Below are 22460 nucleotides of genomic sequence, written 5' to 3' on the forward strand. Positions count from 1 at the left end.
AACAACTGATGGAAGCCTCATTAGGATCCTGAGGCTTCCTTCTCTTCATAGTAAGTATCAGATTTTGAACCCAAGCTTCGGCTCAGGTTCGTTTCAAGCCATAATTATGCAATTATTCAGTCAAAACCTTAAGTCTTAAGATGCCACATCATCTATTTGTAAGCATCAGCCACAACAACTTTACTCCGGTTCTGACTTTTGTGCTCTGCAATAGTTACCGTATGTAATACTGTATATTAATAACCACTTCCTCTCAGCATCTGCATATAACAGTATGGTCTTTTCTGCTTCATCCGTGGCAAACACCACCACAAAGCATCAATCAAGCCTCCTTTCCAGCCACTCATAACATGTCTGCATAGCACCTACAAGACCTCTCCCTTATTTTTCTTTAGAGTTTCTTGATCAAGGTAGAATCCACAGCAACAGAACTTTATTCAAATACAGACCTGCTTCCAAACACAGTCCCCCACTTCTGGTTCAGGTGGAATGGCAAAGACTGCCAAGCTAAACTTTCGCTGACATTTCTACTTGCTACTTTTTGTCTCCCGGCCTCCACTTATACTCTCACCCCTCATCTATACTCTCACCTCATTGCATTACCACTTTTTTGCCTACCTACCTACCCACCCATTCCTCATTTATTTTTCTACCCCAACACTACCTGTCCTGACTATCATGTACTCGCCTACCCCAACCCTGTCTCTTCTATTCAGTCCATCTATGTGCAATCCCTTGCTCATTTTCAGCTGCCTATCTTGCTGTCACTCCCCATTGTGTTCTCTTTCATTCTTTTCACATCACATCTTACCTATCTACATTCTATGGTTCCTCCCCCACCCCCTGTCATCACCTACAGAATGTGCTGGTATTTTCCCCTGCTTTGCATACATTCAAGGATTTGTGGCAAAGGTAAAATACTCATCTCCGCAGTTTTAGTTTTAATCGTTTATTTTATTTTAGACATCATTTAGTAAAGCAAAATAGGCGTTTGTGTAAATTACTATATCTGACATTCTGGTGACATTATAGCTATAGAAGTCTAATATCTTTATATGTCTAATATCTCATCACTTGTATGTGACAGCTATTGATGCTAGCTTCAGAATTTGTTTTTTTCCTTGATGTATACCATAAGTATGTATGTTTCTACTTGACAAATAAAACTCATCTTGAATTGAAAAACAGTATGCGTCCAGGGTCGGATTTACCATATGGCATTGTAGGCACATGCCTACAAGCGCTTGATAATGGAAAGGTGGTCTCCCTCCCTTCTTTCCTATGCAGAGTCCTAATAAGAGTGTAAATAAGAGTTTACTCACCCTGCTCTCTGCATTCTACTGAGGAGATCTCCCTTCAGTCAGGGGTACCTTCAACGACTTAATACTGAGGTGCTTCTAGCTACCTAATATTTGGGGGTGCCTCTAAATACTTCTAGCTACCTAATACTAAGGGGCACCTGAAACTACCTATGACGGGCAAGGAAAGTAAAGGAGAAGTGACAGCTGGGAAAGCGAGCACACTTGCGGTGCAGTTCGGTGGGTTCATAGTGGGCGGATTCTAAGGTGCCAGCCCAGGACATCTGTGCCTATAGGCTCCTGTGAGTTAAAGAGACTCTCAAGTCTCTTAAAATTCTGCTTTTTCTTTGTAAAATGTGTTTAACATCATTCCCCTAACTAAAACGCTGAATCCCCGCAGCAGGAATCTAACTAAATCCCTCCAAACTCCCCAGGGGGCACTCTACCTGGTTCATGACCTGATTTTGCACCCTCCAAATAATCGTTTGCCTGAAGAAGCGGGATTGTTACCCGTAAAACGCGTTGCAATTTTGGAGTTACTAATAAATGTTACTTTAGACTGTAAGTAACCTGTCCATTGTCCGGCCATTTTTTTCAGAAGGTAGGTGAGTCCACCCACTTCCCCCTTTTTAACAATTTTAACTAATTTTATTCTGCTTGGCGCCTCTGTTATCGTATTTCAACTTAATGGAATTTTGTTTAAAATTACTTTGCTTTTATTTTGTTCTAGTTTCTTCTATGAAGATTGGTCATTTGTATTAGATGAGGAAAGATCCAGCATGCTCCCTACCATGGCAGCAGGTAAGATGAATTTCAAAGAATCCTTAAAGTTTACCTGAGATCTCAAAATCAAAAGATTTTAGTTTCAAAAGTTTTTTAGGGGGGGATTACAGAAAAAGCAAACAGCAAATTTTTATGAAAGCCCACACAGGGGCAACAGGTATGAGATATGCATTAAAATAATAAAATGTGTCAAACAACAAACCAACATAGGTAGTATATTAAGATGAGCAAATATAGAGGTGGTATCTAAGTACCACATTGTGTAGGAGCCAAAGTCAAAACTGAGAAATCCAGGGCTTCCTCCAGCGCCATGAGCACCAATGCGTCCCTCGCCGTCGTCCCGAATGCCTCCGTTCTGCCGTAATTAGTCCCGGTAATCTGGCTCAGTCACACCAGTTGGCTCTTCTGCACATGTGCGGAGGAGCCACCCATGCGTAGAAGAGATGACTGATTGGGACTAATTGTGGCGGAATGGAGGCACTCAGGAGGATGGCGAGGGATGCAACGGTGCTCATGGGGCTACAGGAAGCCCCAGGTGACTATAAAGTCTTTTCATTTTTAGATCTCAGGTTTACATTAAAGCAGACCTCCAGGCACTTGATTTAAAGACCATATTATATTCACCACCCCCTCATTACAGTAAGATGAACCGTCACTCACCGAAATCCCCATCATACTCAGTCGTACTCGCCCACAGAGATTCTTCATCAACTTGGAAATTCATAGGATTCCTCCCAAGCTAACTGCTCTTTCATTAGGGCTGGATTCTGAATATCAGGATAGCATGTCACTGTGCCACACCTTTTTTCACATGCAGAATAATGGGAAGGAGGTTGAGCAGTGGACCACACTGCCTCCTCCCCAATCTTGCCATGCTGCATCCCACAATGCCACATATTGTACCCCATCATAGCCACACCATTCTCCAGAACCGTAGTCAGTGGTTAGCAGGGCCGGATTACCAACCAGGCAACTGAGGCACTTGCTCGGGGTACAGAAAGAAACTCACCGGCTTCTGACATTCCTGCGCTGACAGCTCTCTTTCGCAGTGCCCCCATCGTCCTTCCATGGTTACAGCAACGGTGACAGTACCTACTCAGCACGTCACATGACGAGACGCGCTGTACGTGCTGCCGCTGTAACCATGAAGAAGACGTGGGGGTGCTGCAGAAGAGAACTGTCAGGAATGTCAGAAGCCGGTGAGTCTCTTCTTAAACGCTCCACTCACACTCTGCAGAGGGAGGGGGAACTCTAGGTGTACTGGGTGAAACTTTCACCTAGTACACCTAGACTCCCCCTCTCCCTCTGCAGAGTGCGAGCGGAGTGTTCCCCGTGAAAGTAGGGAGCATCTGACTATAGGGGGAAAGGGAAGGCACATCTGACTTTATGGGGAGGGGGGAAAGGGGCACATCTGACTATGGGGGGGAAGAGGCAGCATTCATGCTTAAGCACATCTCCGGTGTACATACAAAAACACAGAGGTACAGTCATGCTGATTAGTTAGAACACAGGTGTCAAACTCAAGGCCCACCATCTGAATGCGGCCCTCATTTCCATTTTATGTGGCCCTCGAGAGCTTCAAATGTCTACCATTGTAAGCCATAAAAGAACGACCACACTGCCATCCAGAGGAGCATGCTGGTGGCAAGGTCTCTGACCTAAACATTGTCTGAGCCGGGGTGTAGCAATAACCCACCAGGACCCCCAAACAAAATTGGCATGGGCCCCCCTCCTGGGATCCAAACCTTCCACTCCAACCTGGTGGCTTGTAAAACACAAACACCTTTCCCCCTCCCCCGACACCATCTCCCCACATAAAGTAACCTAACATTAGTAGTCTAACATTTACCTGCTCCAACGGTACATCAGGTCTCTTCTGTTCTTCCTGGCAGTCTCTGTGGTGCATACCTCCAGTTTCTGATCACATGCTGCAGGAGCCAGAGGTATGCAGGATAGAGCATGGGGCTGTCAGGAAGATCAGAGAAGACCGGCACTGGAGCAGGTACATATTTAACTGCTCCACTAGGCTGATCTGCAAAACGAGGAGTGCACCCCCCCCCCCCCCCCGGTCGGTATAGTTATGCCGCTTAGTTTGAGTCTATGCCGGGTTCTGGCACATAGCTCTGCCCCCTTGACCAGAAAGGCCTCAGAACTTCTATATACCACATAGAGCAAGGTTGCTGCCATATTGTGCAAGGGGACAGACCAACGTGCCGGAACCCAGATGATTCAGGACTCTGGAGAAGATTATCAGATGTCAGGTAATTATGACTCTTAATCATTAGCATACCTCTGTATTTATTTTGTATACCAGAGGTGTGCTTTAAGTGACAGGTAAGTTGGCAGGTGTCTCCACATGGTGTGCAATGGTGAGAAAGCCACGTGTCTTACCCTTTCATATATTTACAATGATTTTTGTAAGGATTGCCATCAATTTGTTAAAGGAAATGCAAACTTTAATTGGTCAGATGTTATATTGTTGCCAAGGTTTTCTGCATATTAACGCTGAATTGCTTTGAACAGTGTAAGAGCAAGTGTTACATGTATCTTTGGGTTAAGTTCCCTTTCTGAAATTAAACTAGAGCTTGAAGTCAAAGGTTTATGTACACTGGGGGAAAGTTATTAGCTGAGTTAATTGGACCTGAACTCAGAACTTCCTCTCTGCTCGAAAAGGTACACATCAGCCTAATAACATTTAATAAAAAAAAATTTCTTTGTTACAGCTGATACAAATCCTTCAATAAATCTGCAATGTTTCTACTTCCTGCTTCATGGTAGCAGACATATTTTTACCATCCTGTGCTTTCAAATGAGCTTATCTGCCTTATCTGCCATGGCACTCAGCTGATCCGGGGAGAGATCAAATTACAACTTGTGAACAGACGCAGATGAGGGGTTATTAGACAGGCTAAACTCTTTAAATACATAAAGGGTGTGTTTCTCGAAGTTTTCCTTCTGTCTTGTGCAAGAGTTCAAGTCCACTTTAACTGCAGTTGATCTGTCATGTTAATCTGACTTGTGAATGAAAGGCCTGTGTACCCTAGACTGGGTGGAGAATATTTAGTAACGTTGAAAGATTGACTTGTGTAGTCCTGATATGCTTTCTTTCTTTCTTTCTTTCTTTCTTTCTTTCTTTCTTTCTTTCTTTCTTTCTTTCTTTCCGTCCTTAATTCCGTCCTTAATTCCTTCCTTAATTCCTTCCTTAATTCCTTCCTTAATTCCTTCCTTAATTCCTTCCTTCCTTTCTTTCTTTCTTTCTTTCTTTCCGTCCTTAATTCCGTCCTTAATTCCGTCCTTAATTTCTTTCTTTCTTTCTTTCTTTCTTTCTTTCTTTCTTTCTTTCTTTCTTTCTTTCCGTCCTTAATTCCGTCCTTAATTCCGTCCTTAATTCCGTCCTTAATTCCTTCCTTAATTTCTTTCTTTCTTTCTTTCTTTCTTTCTTTCTTTCTTTCTTTCTTTCTTTCCGTCCTTAATTCCGTCCTCCCTTCCTTCCTTCCTTCCTTCCTTCCTTCCTTCCTTCCTTCCTTCCTTCCTTCCTTTCTTCCTTCCTTCCTTCCTTCCTTTCTTCCTTCCTTCCTAGCAATGCAAAGTGCTGACCCTATTGAGTATTCTGTATGGACTGTGCTAAATGTAATTTTTCCTTCTTAAAACAGAAGCTATTTGAGATAATTCAGCTACAAGTGAGCAACTGTGGTTTCTCATGATGCATCACTCCTGAATATGCACAGTTGCTCACCTAAAGCTGAATTATTGCAAATTCCTTCTATTTTAAGATGGCAAAATTACATTTAGCACGGTCCATGTCTGATGTCCTTGCAAATCTCACACTATACACATCCCTCTTGTCTGCACAGCAGTGCCTATAATGGGAACAAAGTTTTTAATGGGGACAAAGTAATACACTTTAGAGATTTGTTTTTGTGTTTGGATTGAGCTCATAGTTCTGCTTAAAGTTTGTTTGATCATTATTTTGTAGGCAGATAGAGACACTGAGTTACTCCCCACTTTGCTTGCTGTTTCTTTATGCCCAGTACTGATCCTCCCAGCTCCTGCAGGCAGCTTTAGCTTTGAAAAACAATATAACACAGGATATTTCAGAGCGTGAGTAAGGTGAAAATGAAGTGCGAGATGTTCTCGTTGTGGAATAAGTGTTTTGCGTCTGTGCCACTGAATAGCGAATATAACATTTCTCTTACAAGAGTCTCTTATCCTTTTAGACATGATTAGATTTAAAGTACAAGTAGCCGTTAAACGATTGTTGTCCAAGATTGGACTTCATGGCGCTGTGATGAGGCCGAAAGAAATATATCGATTAAGCTTACGTTTTCACTCTTTTTCTTTTGTTTCTCGTTGTCAAAGCAGAAATTGTTCAGCCTTAGCAATTTGTAGTCCTTGTAACATTAAATAGGCATCTTCAGTTGATTTTGTACTTGTAGTGTCCTGCAATTTTGTGCTTTGCTTCTAGGCAAAGTAATATTAGCATTGAAAAGCGTGTGAATGTTTCCCAGTGTGTGGTTTTATGAAAGGACACCTAGAGTAAGAGGGATATGGAGGCTGACATATTGATTTTATTTTAAGCAATAGCAGTTGCCTGGCTTCCTGCTGGTCTACTTGACTGAATCACACACCTGAAACAAGCATACAACTAATTCAGTCAGACACATATGATCTACTTGATTGTGCAGGTTCCATGGCTAAAAGTATTAGAAGCATAGGATCAGCAGGACAGCCAGGTGATATGCATTGTTTAAAAGGAAATATATATTTCAGCCTCCATATTCCTCTCAGTTTAGGTTTCCTAAGCACTAAGTTAAAATGTAAAAAAAAAAGTCCTCACGTATATTTCTCACATCTTTTTAGTAAGCCTAACATTACCTTAAGGGTCCTTTCACATTAAGGTGATGCGATCGCCCAGCGTTTGTTGGACAATCGTAATGGGCTAGGGAAGTGACACTGCGCGTTATAGACATGGTGCAACCGCAAAGAAAAATGAACATGCTACTTCCAGTCTACTTCTGGGAGTCACAGGGAAACTTTATTACACTGCGGTGCCTGGAGCACTTACGTTACATCATGTCACACAGTGGGTACTGTGACCAGTCTCGTAGAGGGACCGCGACACAACATGACTTAATATATACCTTTTAACCCTTTCAAATTTGCCCCAGTATTCTTTTTTGTGTTAATTAATGCATATTATGTGGAACATACACTTTGTGTTTTGCACAGAAGCCAGTACAGTATTAATTTTTTTATTACTTTGTTTTGGTTTTACTAGGATTTGGGTTGGGTTATAAAGCTGTCAATGGAACATGTAAAACTTCCTGTGATGCAATGTTTCCGGAAGCAGTCCAGCTGACACAGAGTGTGTTGTCACCTGAAAATCTACATCTGTGCATTCGCACAGCAGATGTGAGTAAAATTCAAAATGTTCACGTTACCATTGACTTGCATTGCTTGTCAATGGTAATGTGAGAATTTAAAATTTTACTTGCATCTGTGATGCGCATGCACAGATGTGGATTTTCAGGTGACTTCATTTCCTGTTTGGCAGTGTGCATGTGACTGAGGGGTGTGGCTTTTTGGGGGCGGGTTGCCTCCAGTTTCCCTGTTGGCACAGTTTGCCTCATGTGCTAACTGTGTGTAATGTGCATTATATGCATTGTGGGAGCCATTTTGCCATGAGCAAATTACACCCTTATGGACATGTAGATAGGGAAAAAGCTTCCCATGTCCTTCTCGCCCCCACTGCTGCTGGCTGGGAGACTCTTTCTCTGTGTGGAAGCATTCTAGTCTGTGTACGATCCATGCCACAGCTATCCAGGAAAAAGCCATGCATGAGTGGCTTTGTGCTACTGCGCAGGCATAGACTGTACTTGAACTTGTGCAGTACAGCTGCACTCGCACACAGAGTGGAGTATAGCCACGAGAACATACCCAATAAGCTTTTGTCATGTGTTAAGAGGAACCATGCGCAGGGACAGTGAGCTCATGGATGGATAGGGAGGCGTCCCTCAATTGAGGGAAGTATCTAACTTTTTTGTTGTTGTTGTTTTCATTGCAGGTTCTCTTTAACCACTAGAGTTACCATTATACAAACCGAAATCCCTACAGTAGGCATAATATTAATACAGCGCTGCCCATAATTAATACCCCTGGCAAATTTTGACTTAAAGTTACTTTTATTCAACCAGCAAGTCATTTTTTAACGGGAAATAACATAGGTGTCTCCCAAAAGATAATAAGATGATGTACAAGAGCAATTCTTGTGAAAAAAAAAAACATTTCTCAGCTTTTATTTACATTTGAACAAAAAGTGTCCAGTCCAAAATTATTCATACCCTTATCAATAATCAATAGAAAAGTATTTATTAGCTATTACCGCAATCAAATAATTCCTATAATTGCAGACCAACTTTTTGCATGTCTCCACAGGTATTTTTTCCCATTAATCTTTAGCAATGAGCTTCAAATCTTTCTTCTTGCCATCACTCTGATCTTTAGCTCCCTCCACAGATTCTCAATTGGATTCAAGTCAGGACTCTGGCTGGGCCACTCCAAAATGTTAATGTTGTTGTCTGCTAACCATTTTTTCACCACTTTTGCTGTGTGTTTTGGGTCATAGTCATGCTGAAATGTCCATTGGTGGCCAAGTCCAAGTTTCTCTGCAGACTACCTGATGTTGTTACTGAGAATCCTCATGTATTACTGGTTTTTCACGGTGCCGTTTACTGTGATTAGGTTCCCTGGTCCATTGGCTGAAAAAACAACCCCAAAGCATTAGTTTCCTACCACCATATTTGACAGTGGGATAGTGTTTTTGGGGTGAAGGCGTCTACTTTTTTACGCCAAATGAATTAAACATCATTGTGACCGAACAATTCAATTTGTTTCACAGAAGACTGTTTCTTTGTTCAGTTGAGCGTTTGCAAAGGCCAAGCGAGCTTTTGTGTGCCTTATCTGGAGAAGTAGTGTCCTCCTTGTTCTGTATCAGTGGAACCCAGCAGTGTTCAGTGTCCGTTTTTATCACATTTTTAGTGAGTGTGTTTATAGATAATGGCAGTTGGTGCTGCATGTTTTTTTTTCATGTCAGTTGTAAAGATGATTTCCTGCAGGCTCAGGGTGGATCAAACATGAACGAATTACACAGTGATTTTCAATCACTTGTTGATCTACTTTTTATTTTTTAACTTCTCACTTTGCTATGTATTGAGTTCTTTTTTCCCCTACTATCGTCTTTCAGTAAAGTTCATATACAGTATACAGTATGTAAAATGTTTTATTAATTGTCTATTGATTGGTGTTATTTCTTGAATGCCCCAGTTTTTTATGAGTGTGGCAAAACTGATTCAGTCAGTAATATGTATGTATGTGTTTGTGTTTTCGCTTTACTTTAAGCATGTTTGTCTTACTTATTCCATATTGCATTAGAATGACTGACTGACTTTGTATTTATTTTACCTCAGGTTTAAACTCTATTCTTTTTGCCATAAATATTGACAACAAGGACCTCAATGGCCCGGTGAAAACAGTTCCTACGGTGTCTCATCTCCTGAAAGAGTCCACACAGAATGTGACCTCTCTGCTGAAGGAATCCACACAAGGTGTCAGCAGCCTCCTCCGAGAGATCACTTCATCCTCTGCCGTGTCAATTTTAATTAAGCCAGAGCAGGAATCTGACCCCCTTCCTGTGCTGTCTAGAAGCCTCACTTCAGGTGGGTGATCTAACAAACATGGGGCTGGGTCTGTGAATTTAATGTAATGAACTATGCATAATGGGATGTTCGTTACACAAGCTTGTGCAAGAGTCTGAGGTTTGTTAACCCTTTAGCAGCCAATTTATTTAGAGGCTTGCATGTGTTCCAGGCCAATTTATTTTAACACATTTATATTTCTTATTTGTTACATTTGCTTGCTACTAAATGGTACTGCTGTAATGTGTATTTATGGCCACTTGTCACTAGGGGGCAGTGTGAGACAATAATAGAGAAATTTCCCATTTGCAATTCACTTCTTCTCCTAAGTTTTCTCCTAGGAGATATGTTTTTTTTATCTTCTGTTTAAAACAACTTGTTATCACTTTGCAAATGAAAAAGTAGGTGAAAAAGTACTGTCAAAATTATTCTGAGTATTTTCATGTTTGCTGGTAGCTTAAATTGCATTTTATTGCTAAAAGTGTGACCATATTACATAGGAGAAAACTTAGGAGAAAAGATGAATTGCATATGGCCTTGTATGTTATGTTAACAGGGAGAGATCAAAGCATTCCAAAGAATTTACAGCACATCGAGTTCCGCCGACTGAGGCCAAAAGCAGTGCACTTACCTCAAACAAGATAACTTATCTGTCTATATATTGGTATGCAGACCTGTCCCTCAAATGATGCTTAGCTTAGGCTGTTTAGCTGTGTGGAATTCTCCTTCTCTCCAGAGCATTCTGGAAAGAGTGGGCAATATTTTCACTGGCTTCAGAATTCTCAGAAAACATTCTGCAGAGCTGCATCTAAAGATGTTGCCACCTGTGATACATTTCATAATGTAAATTGTGGTGAGGAAAGATTTTACAATTGGCAAACACTGACTAAATAATTTCTAAATCAATATGTTAATATTAGTATGGTATCTATTTTAAAAGTATGTTTATGTATACTGTGCTTGGGAGCTGTTAAAATCTGAATTATGAATCTATTTGCTTATATATTATACCACCCTGGTTCACTTTGGATGCACTGGCACGCAGTATAATGTGCTTGATGTATTTCTCTTTGTTGGCATGCTTCACCACACTCTCTGTGTGTGGCATATTCTGCCGGCATCAAAGGACTGCAGGAAAACATGACCACTGAATCAAATATAACCAATCTTTATTCATAATCACAAAATTTAATGTATACAAAAATTCATAGTAAAATCCCCGTATTTCAGAACACCATGAATAAATCCTCTCAAAAATATTATTCAGTAATAGTATTGCACAATGGAAAAATATGTGCCTGAGGTAGTACTGCATTATATCCTCACCTGGATGAAACCCAGGTTTCAAAAAGTGGATTCAGTGCAATGCCTGTATTACAGGTAGTAATAAAATAAAGTGCTGAGCCTAACTGTCAGGTTTATAGAGCAAAAGTGCATTAGTGTTCCAAAACGATCATTTATGAGCATTTATAGGAAGAATCATTCGTAAATAATTGTTCAGCAAATTTTTATCGTTAGTGGCCACCTTTAGGATAGTTTGAGATCCACTGTGCAACAAAATACTGGGGACATCAGGAGACCAATCGGCCTGACATGCGTTGCGACTACAACATAGCTTTGAATTTTCAAGTGTACAACCTTGCTTTCTCTTATTTATCTTTTACACAAGAACCGTGTATGTTTCTCCTTATGCCTGGAAAGGCGAGTTCATTCATATTCTGCCCCTAAGCCCCTTCCATGGACAGCAAGTTACATCCCATTCCATGTGCAGCCCTCTCTTTAGTGTGTGACATCTAACAAACATTTCCATTTGTCATAAACATTTACATATTTCCATTAACAGTAATTATCCATTTTAGGTAGTCTTTCTAAAAGGAAAAAACATGTATGATACCCAACAACATAAAAGACATAAAAACTGATGAAAACTGGCCCAAGCCGCATGAAGAGCGCTCATAAACTCATGCATTCTGAAAATGTGAACAGACACTCGGAAAATATGGAAATATCTACATTGCTGTTCTTGTCTGATTTGGTTCATGTGTTTTTAGATGTACCTTTTTTTGTTTTTGTGGAAGTGCACAGAAAATGAAAAGAATATGAAATGAATGTATATGTAGATCACGGTTTTACCTTTGTTGTTTTATTTCCAACTGTGAATTGAAAGCAGAATTTAAGAAGTTTATCTGATGTGATGGAAGTGCTTTCAGAAATGTTATGCTGAGGATGAGAGTCTGTCTTGTTTCTTGTAGACAGCAAAGCTAAAAAAGATCGAAAGAAGAAGAAAAAAGTGTCAACTATCATATCATTTGATGATGATGGGGAAGTGGAGGATTTACATCAGATAGGAGTTTCAAAGACCCCAGTGAGTGGCATGGACAGTTCAGACGATCACACTGACAGGTCCTCAGTAGGTCTGCCCCACTTTGAAGCACAGTTTGAACTGAACTTGCATGACAAGGAGAATGCTGACTCTTCTTGGAGAAATGAATCTCCTTGTGTTAATGGGGATTTTGACTATCGAAAGCTGGATGTGAAAAGCATTGACGACGAAGAGCTGGATGATGATGACACATATGAGCCTAAAACTGTCAGAAAGTCAACAGAAAGAGCCAAGAGTGCTTCCTGTGAACAGTAAGTTTATCATCATCACAGTAACATGTTGTCCTTGTCTTCTGCTACTTCAGCTTTGTGTCAGATCTCATAGAACTTGTAAAATTTCTCGTATATTTTTTTTTTCTTGCACCACATCATTTTTGTGTCATCCTTGATGTGGGGCTCTGCTAGACATTTGATATATATTCAAGAAAAGTGTCGTCAATTATTTTTTATTTATTTGTAAATGGCTTAAAGAGACTCTGTAACAAAATTTTCAACCTTATTTCTTCTATCCTATAAGTTCCTATACATGTTCTAATGTGGTCTGTCTTACTGCAGCCTTTCGTAGTTGCACAGTGGCTGTATTATCTCTGTTATATAATATAATCTTCTTTCCTTTGGCAGCTTTGTCGGGCTCAGGACCTCAGGCAGGAATGTGCTGCTCTGCTTGTGATAGGCAGAAGCTGTACACACACTCTCCACACCCCCTTCAGGCTCTGTATGAGTCACAGACTGAACTTCTCTCAGCCTATCACATGCTGGTTAGCAGCCATGTTTTTTGTTTGTAAACACTGCCTAAAACTAGCAATTACAAGCCAGGATTGCAGCAGTGAGTGGTAGAAACAGCACAGAGGGGCCCAGGAGAACATAATGAATAGAATGGTATGCTTTTTTTATTGTAAGAATTTTAGGGTACAGATTCTCTTTAAATGCAGCTCCAGGCAAACCGCTAAATACTTAATAATTAATCAGTGAACAATGAATCCGCATGATCACATTTTTCTCTAATCGGGCCCTATGCAATTCCAGGTGAGTGAGAAGAACCCTGCTCAGGCAAATAAGAGTCATTCTCCTGAGCGTTTCTAGTAACTGCCGGGTGATATTGGAGGGAGGGTTTGTGCGGTGGAGCTTTTATTCAGCACACAACACTACTACCTTGCTCCAATGTTAAAGAATTAGACCTCCACTCACCTCTGCTACAGTGACATGGACCCTTAGGACTCTTTTCCCCTAGCAATCGCAATAACAATCGCTAAACGCCAGCGATTGTTCATTAATTTAGTTTTGCAATTGCGAATTTACACACGTAATGTACTTGCATGGCAAAACCGCTCTCAGAATCACTGCAGAAAGCAATTGCACTTTGTAAAAAATCGAATTGCAGTAGTGGAAAATACTTACCGCTATTCCTATGTTAAAGTAGCAACCCTAGCGATTTAAACATTGCTAGCATTTTGCAATTTTGCTGAATCACAGTGCAGTGGAAAAGGGCGCTAACACACTCCTGCCAAATACCACTCGCCTCCGCTATATTGCTGAGCACCCCAACACTCCCCTACATTCAGCTCCCCCAGCATTGCCTCTCCGTGCCGCAGCAGCACCAGCCTCACCAGGACCACAGCCGCTGCTCCGTGCTGCTCTGCTGTGCACTATAAAATGGGAGCCCTAGCAAGAAGCATCTTCAGACCCCTCCTGGCACTCCCCATTGGTTCCATAAACAATCGATGGGAATTTTTATCTGCCACCGAAGTTTCCCATTGATCCTCTAAAATTACCAATGGGAATAATCCTCGGGGAAGATTTTAATTACCGGTAGTTCAGAATATGGACAAATGGGGAGCACCAGCAGAAATGTTAAAGATGCTTTTCCTAGGGCTCCCTGTACAGTGATTTGTTTTTTTATTAAGCAAAGGTTTTCATTGAAAAGGTAATAAGCACAGTATTACAGCAATCAAAGAGAAAAGCAGAAGTTGATGCATAGTACTAAAAGCATAATGCACCTATGGTCATGAGAATTAAAAGTAAAAAAAAAAATATTAAAACCGTTTATTACATAGTGAGGGAAATATGCAGAATTATGTACAATAAATGGTTCAGTGGATAGAAGTAAAACAGGCAGGAGGGTATGCATTCCATGTCAAAGGGTCATAACACTATAGATTAATGTTAAATAACCATTGTTCCCAAACTTTTAGATATTTACTTGGACAACGTCTGTGTTGGTAGACATATTTTTTTAGGGAAAAGAGCTTTTTTAAATTTATTTCCCCAGTTATCTAAAGGGGTGCAGTTATGCGACATACGTCTAAATGCAATACACTGCTTAGCAGCCGATTAAAGTTTCAACATGGACAACGTTATCAAATTTGGGAGTATCCTCCTCTATCAGTTTTAAGATACAGGTTTTTATGTCAAGGGGAACAGGGGATCCCATGACATCGTGCAGGAAAGCCACTACCTGCTTCTAAAAAGTCCAGGAGAGGTGGATACTGCAGAAGAAGGAAAATAAAGTAGGGGTTAGGAAGGGCACATTTTGGGCGAGATAAGGAAGAAAATTTAGAAATACGGACAGGGGTTAAGCAACATTGATGAATGGTATATGGTTGAGTTAGCTGTTCCCTAACACAAGGTGATACTTGACGGGAGATCAATAGACAATTTTACCATTCTTCATCATTGATCTGGACTTTCACTGTACTCATTTAGACATGAAGTTAGCTACTATTGGCTCAGATACATGTTTGTACAGTGAATTTTTGCATCAGTGTCTCTGACTGTGTAGACTCGGCTGGGGCAGGTAGCATCGGTGGGGAGGTTGATCATCAGAGCTGTGGCATGGAGCAGTGCTTTGGGGGCTGACCGACAAGGCAGAAGTGCTTGGTAAAGGTGTAACAGGAGTGGCTAGTCTGATAAGGTGCGGCTGTGGCCCGACAGCCAGAAACCAGAACCCTTTCAAAGCGCACCTTTAGTATACTATCAAAAACTAATATATACCTAATGGCATCAAGTTATAAAAGCAATGATACAGAAATGCCCAAGGCCTTTTTTCTGCAAGGGGGCAGAGCTTAAAAAATAATGTGCTGATCCGTTCCAATTTGATATCATTAGGTATACTGTACATACATTTTCGATTATGTACCAAAGGTTTGCTTCAATGAAATTGTCCAAACTGCAATTACAGCAGGTGACAGTTATTACGCATGATTTTAGAACTATTTCTACAATTGCACAGGGTACTTTGTCTCTGTTACAGTGAACCTTTCTCTTGAGCTTTTCACAGTAGATCTTTTCACCCCTGGGCCCATATGCAATTCACTTTTTCTCCTAGGAGATAATTTTTCATCATCTCTTTAACATAACTTAGTCTGTAAGGGCACAAGTCCCCCCTCTTTTATAAAGTAGAATGCCACTGTAAAAGCAATACTTTAAAGCAAACTGTGTAAAAGAGAAGCGGAGCAGCATTCCTGTGTTTCAGAATGAGTTCCTGAAGAAGCGTGGATCCACAACATGAAACCACTGTTGACCTCTCAGCTCAGTTCAAACCCGGTTCCATTTGTCGGAGTGGCTTGCTGGCCTTGTTACTTTATTTTTTCAATACTGTCTTGAAATAAAGTTGTGGAACTAGTTCTGGAATAAAAGGATGTTCCTTAGCTACCTTTTCTACGTAGTTTACAACATAGATATGTACCTGTTTTCCCACATACTAGAAATGTTTATGATTTTTAGACTGAAAAATATCTTCCTTTTTGCAATTTTGGCTTGTAGCCCTTAGCAACAATCAGGCAAGTTGTGGAGTGGAGCAAATGCAAGTAAGTGAGTTTAGGATGATGGCACATGACTCTGTGTCTACTAATCTTCAACAGTCATTTGTAAAAATGACCGAACAACCAGATATGAAGTGTATATGTAGCTTAAAGGAAACCTAAAGTGGGGGGAAAAAACAGTAGTTACACTTACCTGGGGCATTACACTGCCCCCCGCAGTCATCCTGTGCCCTTGCCTTGCTTCCACAATCCTCCAGTCACCCACAGTGCCCCTCTGCCAGCTGTATGTGCGGCTCTGGTCCGTGCGCCTCCAGACTACGTTCCCATACACTGGTGTGTTCTGAACATGCACAGTACGTAAAAATGTATATTGTGCAAGTGCAGATCGAGGAAGCACGCGGCCGGCACCATGCATCTGCAATGGCTAGCAACTCACCAGGCCGCCCGGCTGACAGGGGTGCTGCGGTTGACTGGAGGATCATGGAATCCCGGTGAGGGCCTAGGATGACTGCAGAGGGCTGGAAGAAGCCCCAGGGCTTTTTTTTTATTTTTTTTTTATTTTATTTTTTTATTGTTTACATACCCTAGGCTATTTCACACCATGCAATTTTCAGCAGACTTGTAAAAAATATTCAATACAGTATACAGGGAATTGCAGGATCCAGCTGTAAGTACAGTTTGTAACCCTTAGTTTTATTCATCTTAACGTGTACCATTGCACTTTATTGCATTGCTGGAAAAATGTCCTACTGGCTGCATTTTATTTGGGTACGGTATGTAGTGTTGCTTCTCCACACACAGACTGGTTTAACAGAGACCATCTATCAATATCCTACATTTACTAAGGCATCTCCAAGCATACTCCTAGGTAATATCATAAGTGACCCAGCAAACCTGGATTGAATTTGCTACTGTTCCCTGGCTCAAATCAAATCATAGTCCGGGTGCTTGAGAAGTTTCATAATTAGAGGTTGCGTGACTGAAAATGCATGCAGCATCCACATCAGTTTTTTGTTGTTGCTTTTTTTTTTTTTTAAATTTGAATCCAGGACAGTTTTTTTTTTTTTTTTCTCAAAGATTTATTTCTATTCCCTTTCTTAGAATAAGACCTAGGTGAAGCCTACAATATTCCCGACAGAATAGCTGGCCATTTTGAACACTTCCAGTTCAAGATTGCTTGTTGACTTGTGCTAGCCTTACTGGGGAATCTGGGAGATCACTGTAGATGCCTTAGTAAATTGGGTACACTGAGTCACAACACATGTTGAGGATATTAATTAAAGGGAACCTAAGATGCGAAGAATACGGATGCTGACGTATGTATTTCCTTTTAAACAATACACAATTCTTGGCTGTCCTACTGATCCTAATGCTTTTATTCATAGACCCTGAGCAAGCATGCAGATCCGATGTTTCTGACGGAGGTGTGATTGGATTAGCTGCATGCTTGTTTCAGACGTGCGAGACACTGCTGCAGCCAAAGAGGTCAACAGGATTGCCAGGCAAATGATATTGATTAAAAGGGAAATCAATTTGCCTCCATATACCTCTCACCTCAGGTTCCCTTTTAGAGTAAGCTAAATAGCTGTCACTGCATAAGGTACAGACACCTCAGCTGTGCTTTTAACAGCAGATTTTATTTTCTCAGCTCAAGATGCATTTTACCTACATCGTAGTGCTACTTGTGGATCATTAGGAGTAACACCTGGATTTAATGATTGCAGGTCCTCGTTGGGGAGCTCAGAAAAGCCTCAGGTTTGCTGCTGGACACCCCTGCAAGTTCTGCATGATAATTCTGAAGTGTTGTTTCCTGTCAATGCTGCTGGCTCCTATACTCACTCAGGTAATTGGTAAAAAAAATATTCTCTTAAATGGTCATTTATTGTCAAGCTGCTTTTCTTTAAAGCAGGGGTGTCAAACTCAAATACAAAGTGGGCCAAAATTGAACACTTGGGCCTAGTCACGGGCCAACCTCAATGTCTCCTGGCCACCATTCCTCCCTTATAAAGTTCTCTAGTGTCTAATGGCTCCCCCTCCAACCCCTGTACAGTTCTCCAGTGTCTATTGGTCCTCTACCCTCCCCTATACAGTTCCCTGGTGTCTAGTGTTCTTCCCCTTCCTCCTCTATACAGTTCCCTGGTATATAGAGCCCCCCACCCTTCCCAAACAGTTCCCTAGTGTTTAGTGCTTCCCCCCAACCTCTCCCAAATGACTTCCCTGGTCTTCTAGGGCTTCACCTCCAATATAGCTTCTCAGGTGATTTAGAGCAGGCCAAACATAATGCAAAGTAGGGAAACCACTTGGGGGCCAATTTAATAGCCCCGAGGGCCAGGTTTGGCCCACGGGCCAGAGTTTGACATGTATTATTTAAAGCAAACCTGAGGCTAACATAATGGTAAAACTTGAGATACTTGCCTATGTATACTGAAACCTCAGTATCCTCCAGAAGCTTTCCCTGTTTTCCTTGAGACCACTATCGTGGCCCGGGACTCTTTTGAAGTTCCTATCCGTGCTCTTTGCGGTGAACAAGCGCAGCCGTGCTGCACCTGTGTGCATACAGTCACTCCTGCGCAATAACATGGAGCCATCTTGTCTGATATTTTCCTGGGGGTCAGTGCGTCACAACAATGGTCTCCAGATGTACACGGGAAACCTCTGGAGGCTTCTCTTTTCATAGGCAAGTATCTCATTTTTTCCATTAAGTTTGCCTCGGGTACACTTTAAATGTAATACTAAGATATTTGTATTATTTATTATTATTATTATTATTATTATTATTATTATTATTATGCGTTGTTCATCTGTATTTTTCCAATAAATGTTAACATTACCTGGCTAGCTCTTATTGTTCCAATTCCTAGTTGAACTACAGTGCAGTTTTACTTTCAGGAAAGCTTCTCAGACCACTCCCCCTATCCCATCATTGCCCGCATGAGGTTGTCCAGGAGTGGGGTGGGTAATATTAATAGGTGGGAACAAGGTAGTCGTTCACTGTCTACCCCGACACCTGAGCAAGCCCACCGCCTCCCTTTGCTGGTAAGAAATCAACTGTTTGTGACCTGAACATTAGATACGGTCTCATAATGATAAAATTCTGCTGTCATTGAAACACTGGCCAGTCGGTTAATTTTTAAGAAGCAAGGAAAGAAGCTAAGTGAGACAGCTGTGTTCACCAGTGAGGGCTGCTCTGTGCTCACCAGTGAGGGCTGCTGTGTGCTCACCAGTGAGGGCTGCTGTGTGCTCACGGGTGCGGGCTGCTGAGTGCTCACGGGTGCGGGCTGCCAAGCGCTCACGGGTGCGGGCTGCCGAGTGCTCACGGGTGCGGGCTGCCGAGTGCTCACGGGTGCGGGCTGCCAAGCGCTCACGGGTGCGGGCTGCCGAGCGCTCACGGGTGCGGGCTGCCGTGTGCTCACGGGTGCGGGCTGCCGTGTGCTCACGGGTGCGGGCTGCCGTGTGCTCACGGGTGAGAGGGCTGCAGTGTGCTCACGGGTGAGAGGGCTGCCGTGTGCTCACGGGTGCGGGCTGCCGTGTGCTAACGGGTGAGAGGGCTGCCGTGTGCTCACGGGTGCGGGCTGCCGTGTGCTCACGGGTGAGAGGGCTGCAGTGTGCTCACGGGTGAGAGGGCTGCCGTGTGCTCACGGGTGCGGGCTGCCGTGTGCTAACGGGTGAGAGGGCTGCCGTGTGCTCACGGGTGAGAGGGCTGCCGTGTGCTCACGGGTGAGGTTTTAGTGCTTTTCCTATTTTTTTTTTATCTGACTTTTATGTATTTATGTACTTGTATACTGTTTATATTGGATATTGGACCTTCTGACTCCTCTCTGCAGCAGCCTAGGGAACAGCACTGTGAACTTTGCCCTGGATAGTTCCTTTCACTGCAGACTTGGGCTTGGTTCACTCATAAAAAGGTGTCCTGTCCTGTCAGGTTTTGACAGTTGGTATCAATTTTCTGTGTGTCTATGACTGTGTTCACACATAAAAGTTGTACATTTCTGGTCCGGTCCAATCCTGTCTTGTCCTGTCAGTTTTGTATCAGTTTTGTATGCGTGCGATCACACATAAAAGGTGTACATTTCCAATCCAGTCAGGTAAAACTGATGCAAAACTGACAGGTCTGGACTGAACCGGAAATGTGCAGAATTATGAGTGAACCAAGTCTTAAGGCCCGTTCACACCATTTAATGCATGCATGAACGTGATTTCTTGCATGCTTTTCCTGATGCACAGCATGTACACTAACATACGTTATAACATGGATGGCGGCAGCCACAATACTATGCAACCCAACATGAGGTCCAATATAATGCTCCCGGACATGTTACAATGCAATGCGACGGAACATCCTCCTGTACTGTGAACATTAACAACTGACAGCACTGCACACAAATCCTTGCCCTCACATTGGGTGGAGGATGAGAGGTGGGCTGTCACCTGCTTTTCTTACAGCTTCCTGTCTGGCATCCCACTTTCTTTTCTAGTATTGTTGCTCATCTCCCCTCTCATAGGGAACAATGGAAGGGAGGGTGTGGTATGTGGTGGTAGTATGTTCCAATCCCCCTCCCACAATGCACAGCAACAGGCTGGACTTCTGTGATGACATGCTAATTGACACCACCACAAATCTTGATTTTGTGTGTACAGGGTTTGTTTGTCATTTATAGGTTGCGAGGGTAATGACCAGGTAAAAATAATAATCCACCTACTTTCCCAGAACGTCATTGGACAGCACCCCTGGATGAGACCTGTCTCCCTCCCCACCGTGGACAGGAACTGCAAGATAAAAGATTTGCATAACAAATAGGCAGCAGTATATCTAAGAGTAACTTACCATAATGCCTCAGTTCAGTTTCCTGTCCCGGACGGGATGCGGAGGAGAGGTCTCCAGGGTGCTATCCACGGCAGGCGTTCGGGGGCAGCGGCTATCAGGACTCTAAGTGACGCTGTTCAGTGAACAGCCAGAGTCCTGCAGCGTGAAGGAGGATTCTCCGGTGGAGGCAGCAGCAATATACGCGCAGGCGCGCAAAGAAGGAGGAACTTCCGGGTCAACCCGGAAGTAGTCACGCAAGCGCGTCCAGCGTGATTCAGAGGACGCGGCAGGGGCTGCGGCGGTGATGGTGAATCAGCTGCAGCTGATTCACTCAGGTAAATTCAATGGGGCAATTCATTTTGGCGGCATGCGCCGCAGCAGGGCGCTAATTGTCATTAATTAAGCGGCAGGTGCCGCCCCTCAGGTGATGTCAGAGTCATCATATATATATATGTTAATCCCTTTCTCACTCGGTTTGTTTGTGAGCATGGAGGACGCATCTGGGTCAGCTCCTGCGCAGTCTGCCAGGCCTGCCCAAGACCCCTCTCTGGCAAGTACTGATGTTATCATGCTGGGTATATATATATATATATAGGTTTATATATTAAGAGGGGATACTAATGGTAGTCTTTGTCTATTGTTTTTTATAGCCTGAAAAACATGAAAAACATGACAAAACTGATAAAACTACTGCTGTGCAAACCAGTCAGCATGGATCTAGTGGGTCTAGCAAATCCGGGAAGAAATGTGCCATTTGTTCTAGTCGTTTGTCCTCTTCATCTTCAAAGAAGCTATGTCAAGACTGTACTAATAAACTAGTGAAGGATGAATCCCCGGTTATATTTAAGGATCTGATGGGCTGGATGCGGGCAGAAATGTCTTCAGCCATTAAGGAAATTAAGGACTCTGCTATTTCGGCTCAAACCACAGCTCCTAGTTCTGCGGATATGCCTGGTCCTAGCAGTGTGGTTCCTATTTTGCCCAATGTTAATACAGCACCTTCTCTAGTCCCAACTCCGCATGCTGGGCTGGCAGGGGCAAGAGGAAATAGAGAAAGTGATGCCGAAGGTTCAGAACTTTCTGAGGGAGAAATTTCTGAATTGGAGGAGATACCTGAAGGGGAGGAAGTAGAGAGTACAGATAGGCCTCAGAAATTTGCCTTTTCTCCTGATTTAATGAAGGACCTTTTGTCCTCCATGCATAAAATTATGGGCATTAAATCTGAACAGAAGCCATTAACTCCCCTGGATCAGATGTATGAAGGTTTGGCGGACCCCCAGTCTCGTTTTATTCCAGTCCATTCTACTCTAAAATCTATGATTAAGAAGGAATGGGATAATCCTGAGAAACGGGCCTTTTGGCCTAAATCCTTATCTAAACGTTATCCCTTTTCTCCTGAGGACCAGGAATGTTGGGGTCCTCCGCCAAAGCTGGATCCATCTTTTTCTAGGGTATCTAGAAAGGCCGACTTATTGTTTGAGGATTTCGGGAATCTTAAAGACCCGATAGATAAAAAGATGGATAACGTTTTGAGGAGAGCTTGGGAATCTTCCTCATTAACCTTCAAACCAGCAATAGCATCTACAGCAGTTAGTAGATCTCTCAAATCATGGCTTTCAGACGTACAATTGAAAATTGTTAATGGGGTCTCTAGAGAGGAAATACTCGAGGACTTCCCAAAAATTATGAATGCCTCTAATTATATGGTTGATGCAGCAGATGATACCGTGAAGCTGAC

General features: G+C 42.4%; 1 protein-coding gene across 11 annotated transcripts in view; it reads left to right on the plus strand.

Moving 5' to 3' along the window:
* Positions 1–22460, plus strand: part of SNX29 (sorting nexin 29) — an 875170-nt gene that overhangs the window by 100433 nt on the left and 752277 nt on the right. For all 11 annotated transcript variants that reach the window (XR_011022742.1, XM_068244702.1, XM_068244708.1 and 8 more), the window contains exons 6-9: positions 2029–2099; positions 9548–9796; positions 12028–12409; positions 17643–17761. Coding sequence is in view for 10 of the 11 variants with exons in the window: in XM_068244702.1 (XP_068100803.1) it covers positions 2029–2099; positions 9548–9796; positions 12028–12409; positions 17643–17761 (821 nt within the window). In the remaining variant the exon portion in view is untranslated. The remainder of the gene's footprint in view (positions 1–2028; positions 2100–9547; positions 9797–12027; positions 12410–17642; positions 17762–22460) is intronic.

Source organism: Hyperolius riggenbachi, chromosome 7, assembly GCF_040937935.1.
Source record: "Hyperolius riggenbachi isolate aHypRig1 chromosome 7, aHypRig1.pri, whole genome shotgun sequence".
Taxonomy (NCBI): Eukaryota; Metazoa; Chordata; class Amphibia; order Anura; family Hyperoliidae; genus Hyperolius; species Hyperolius riggenbachi.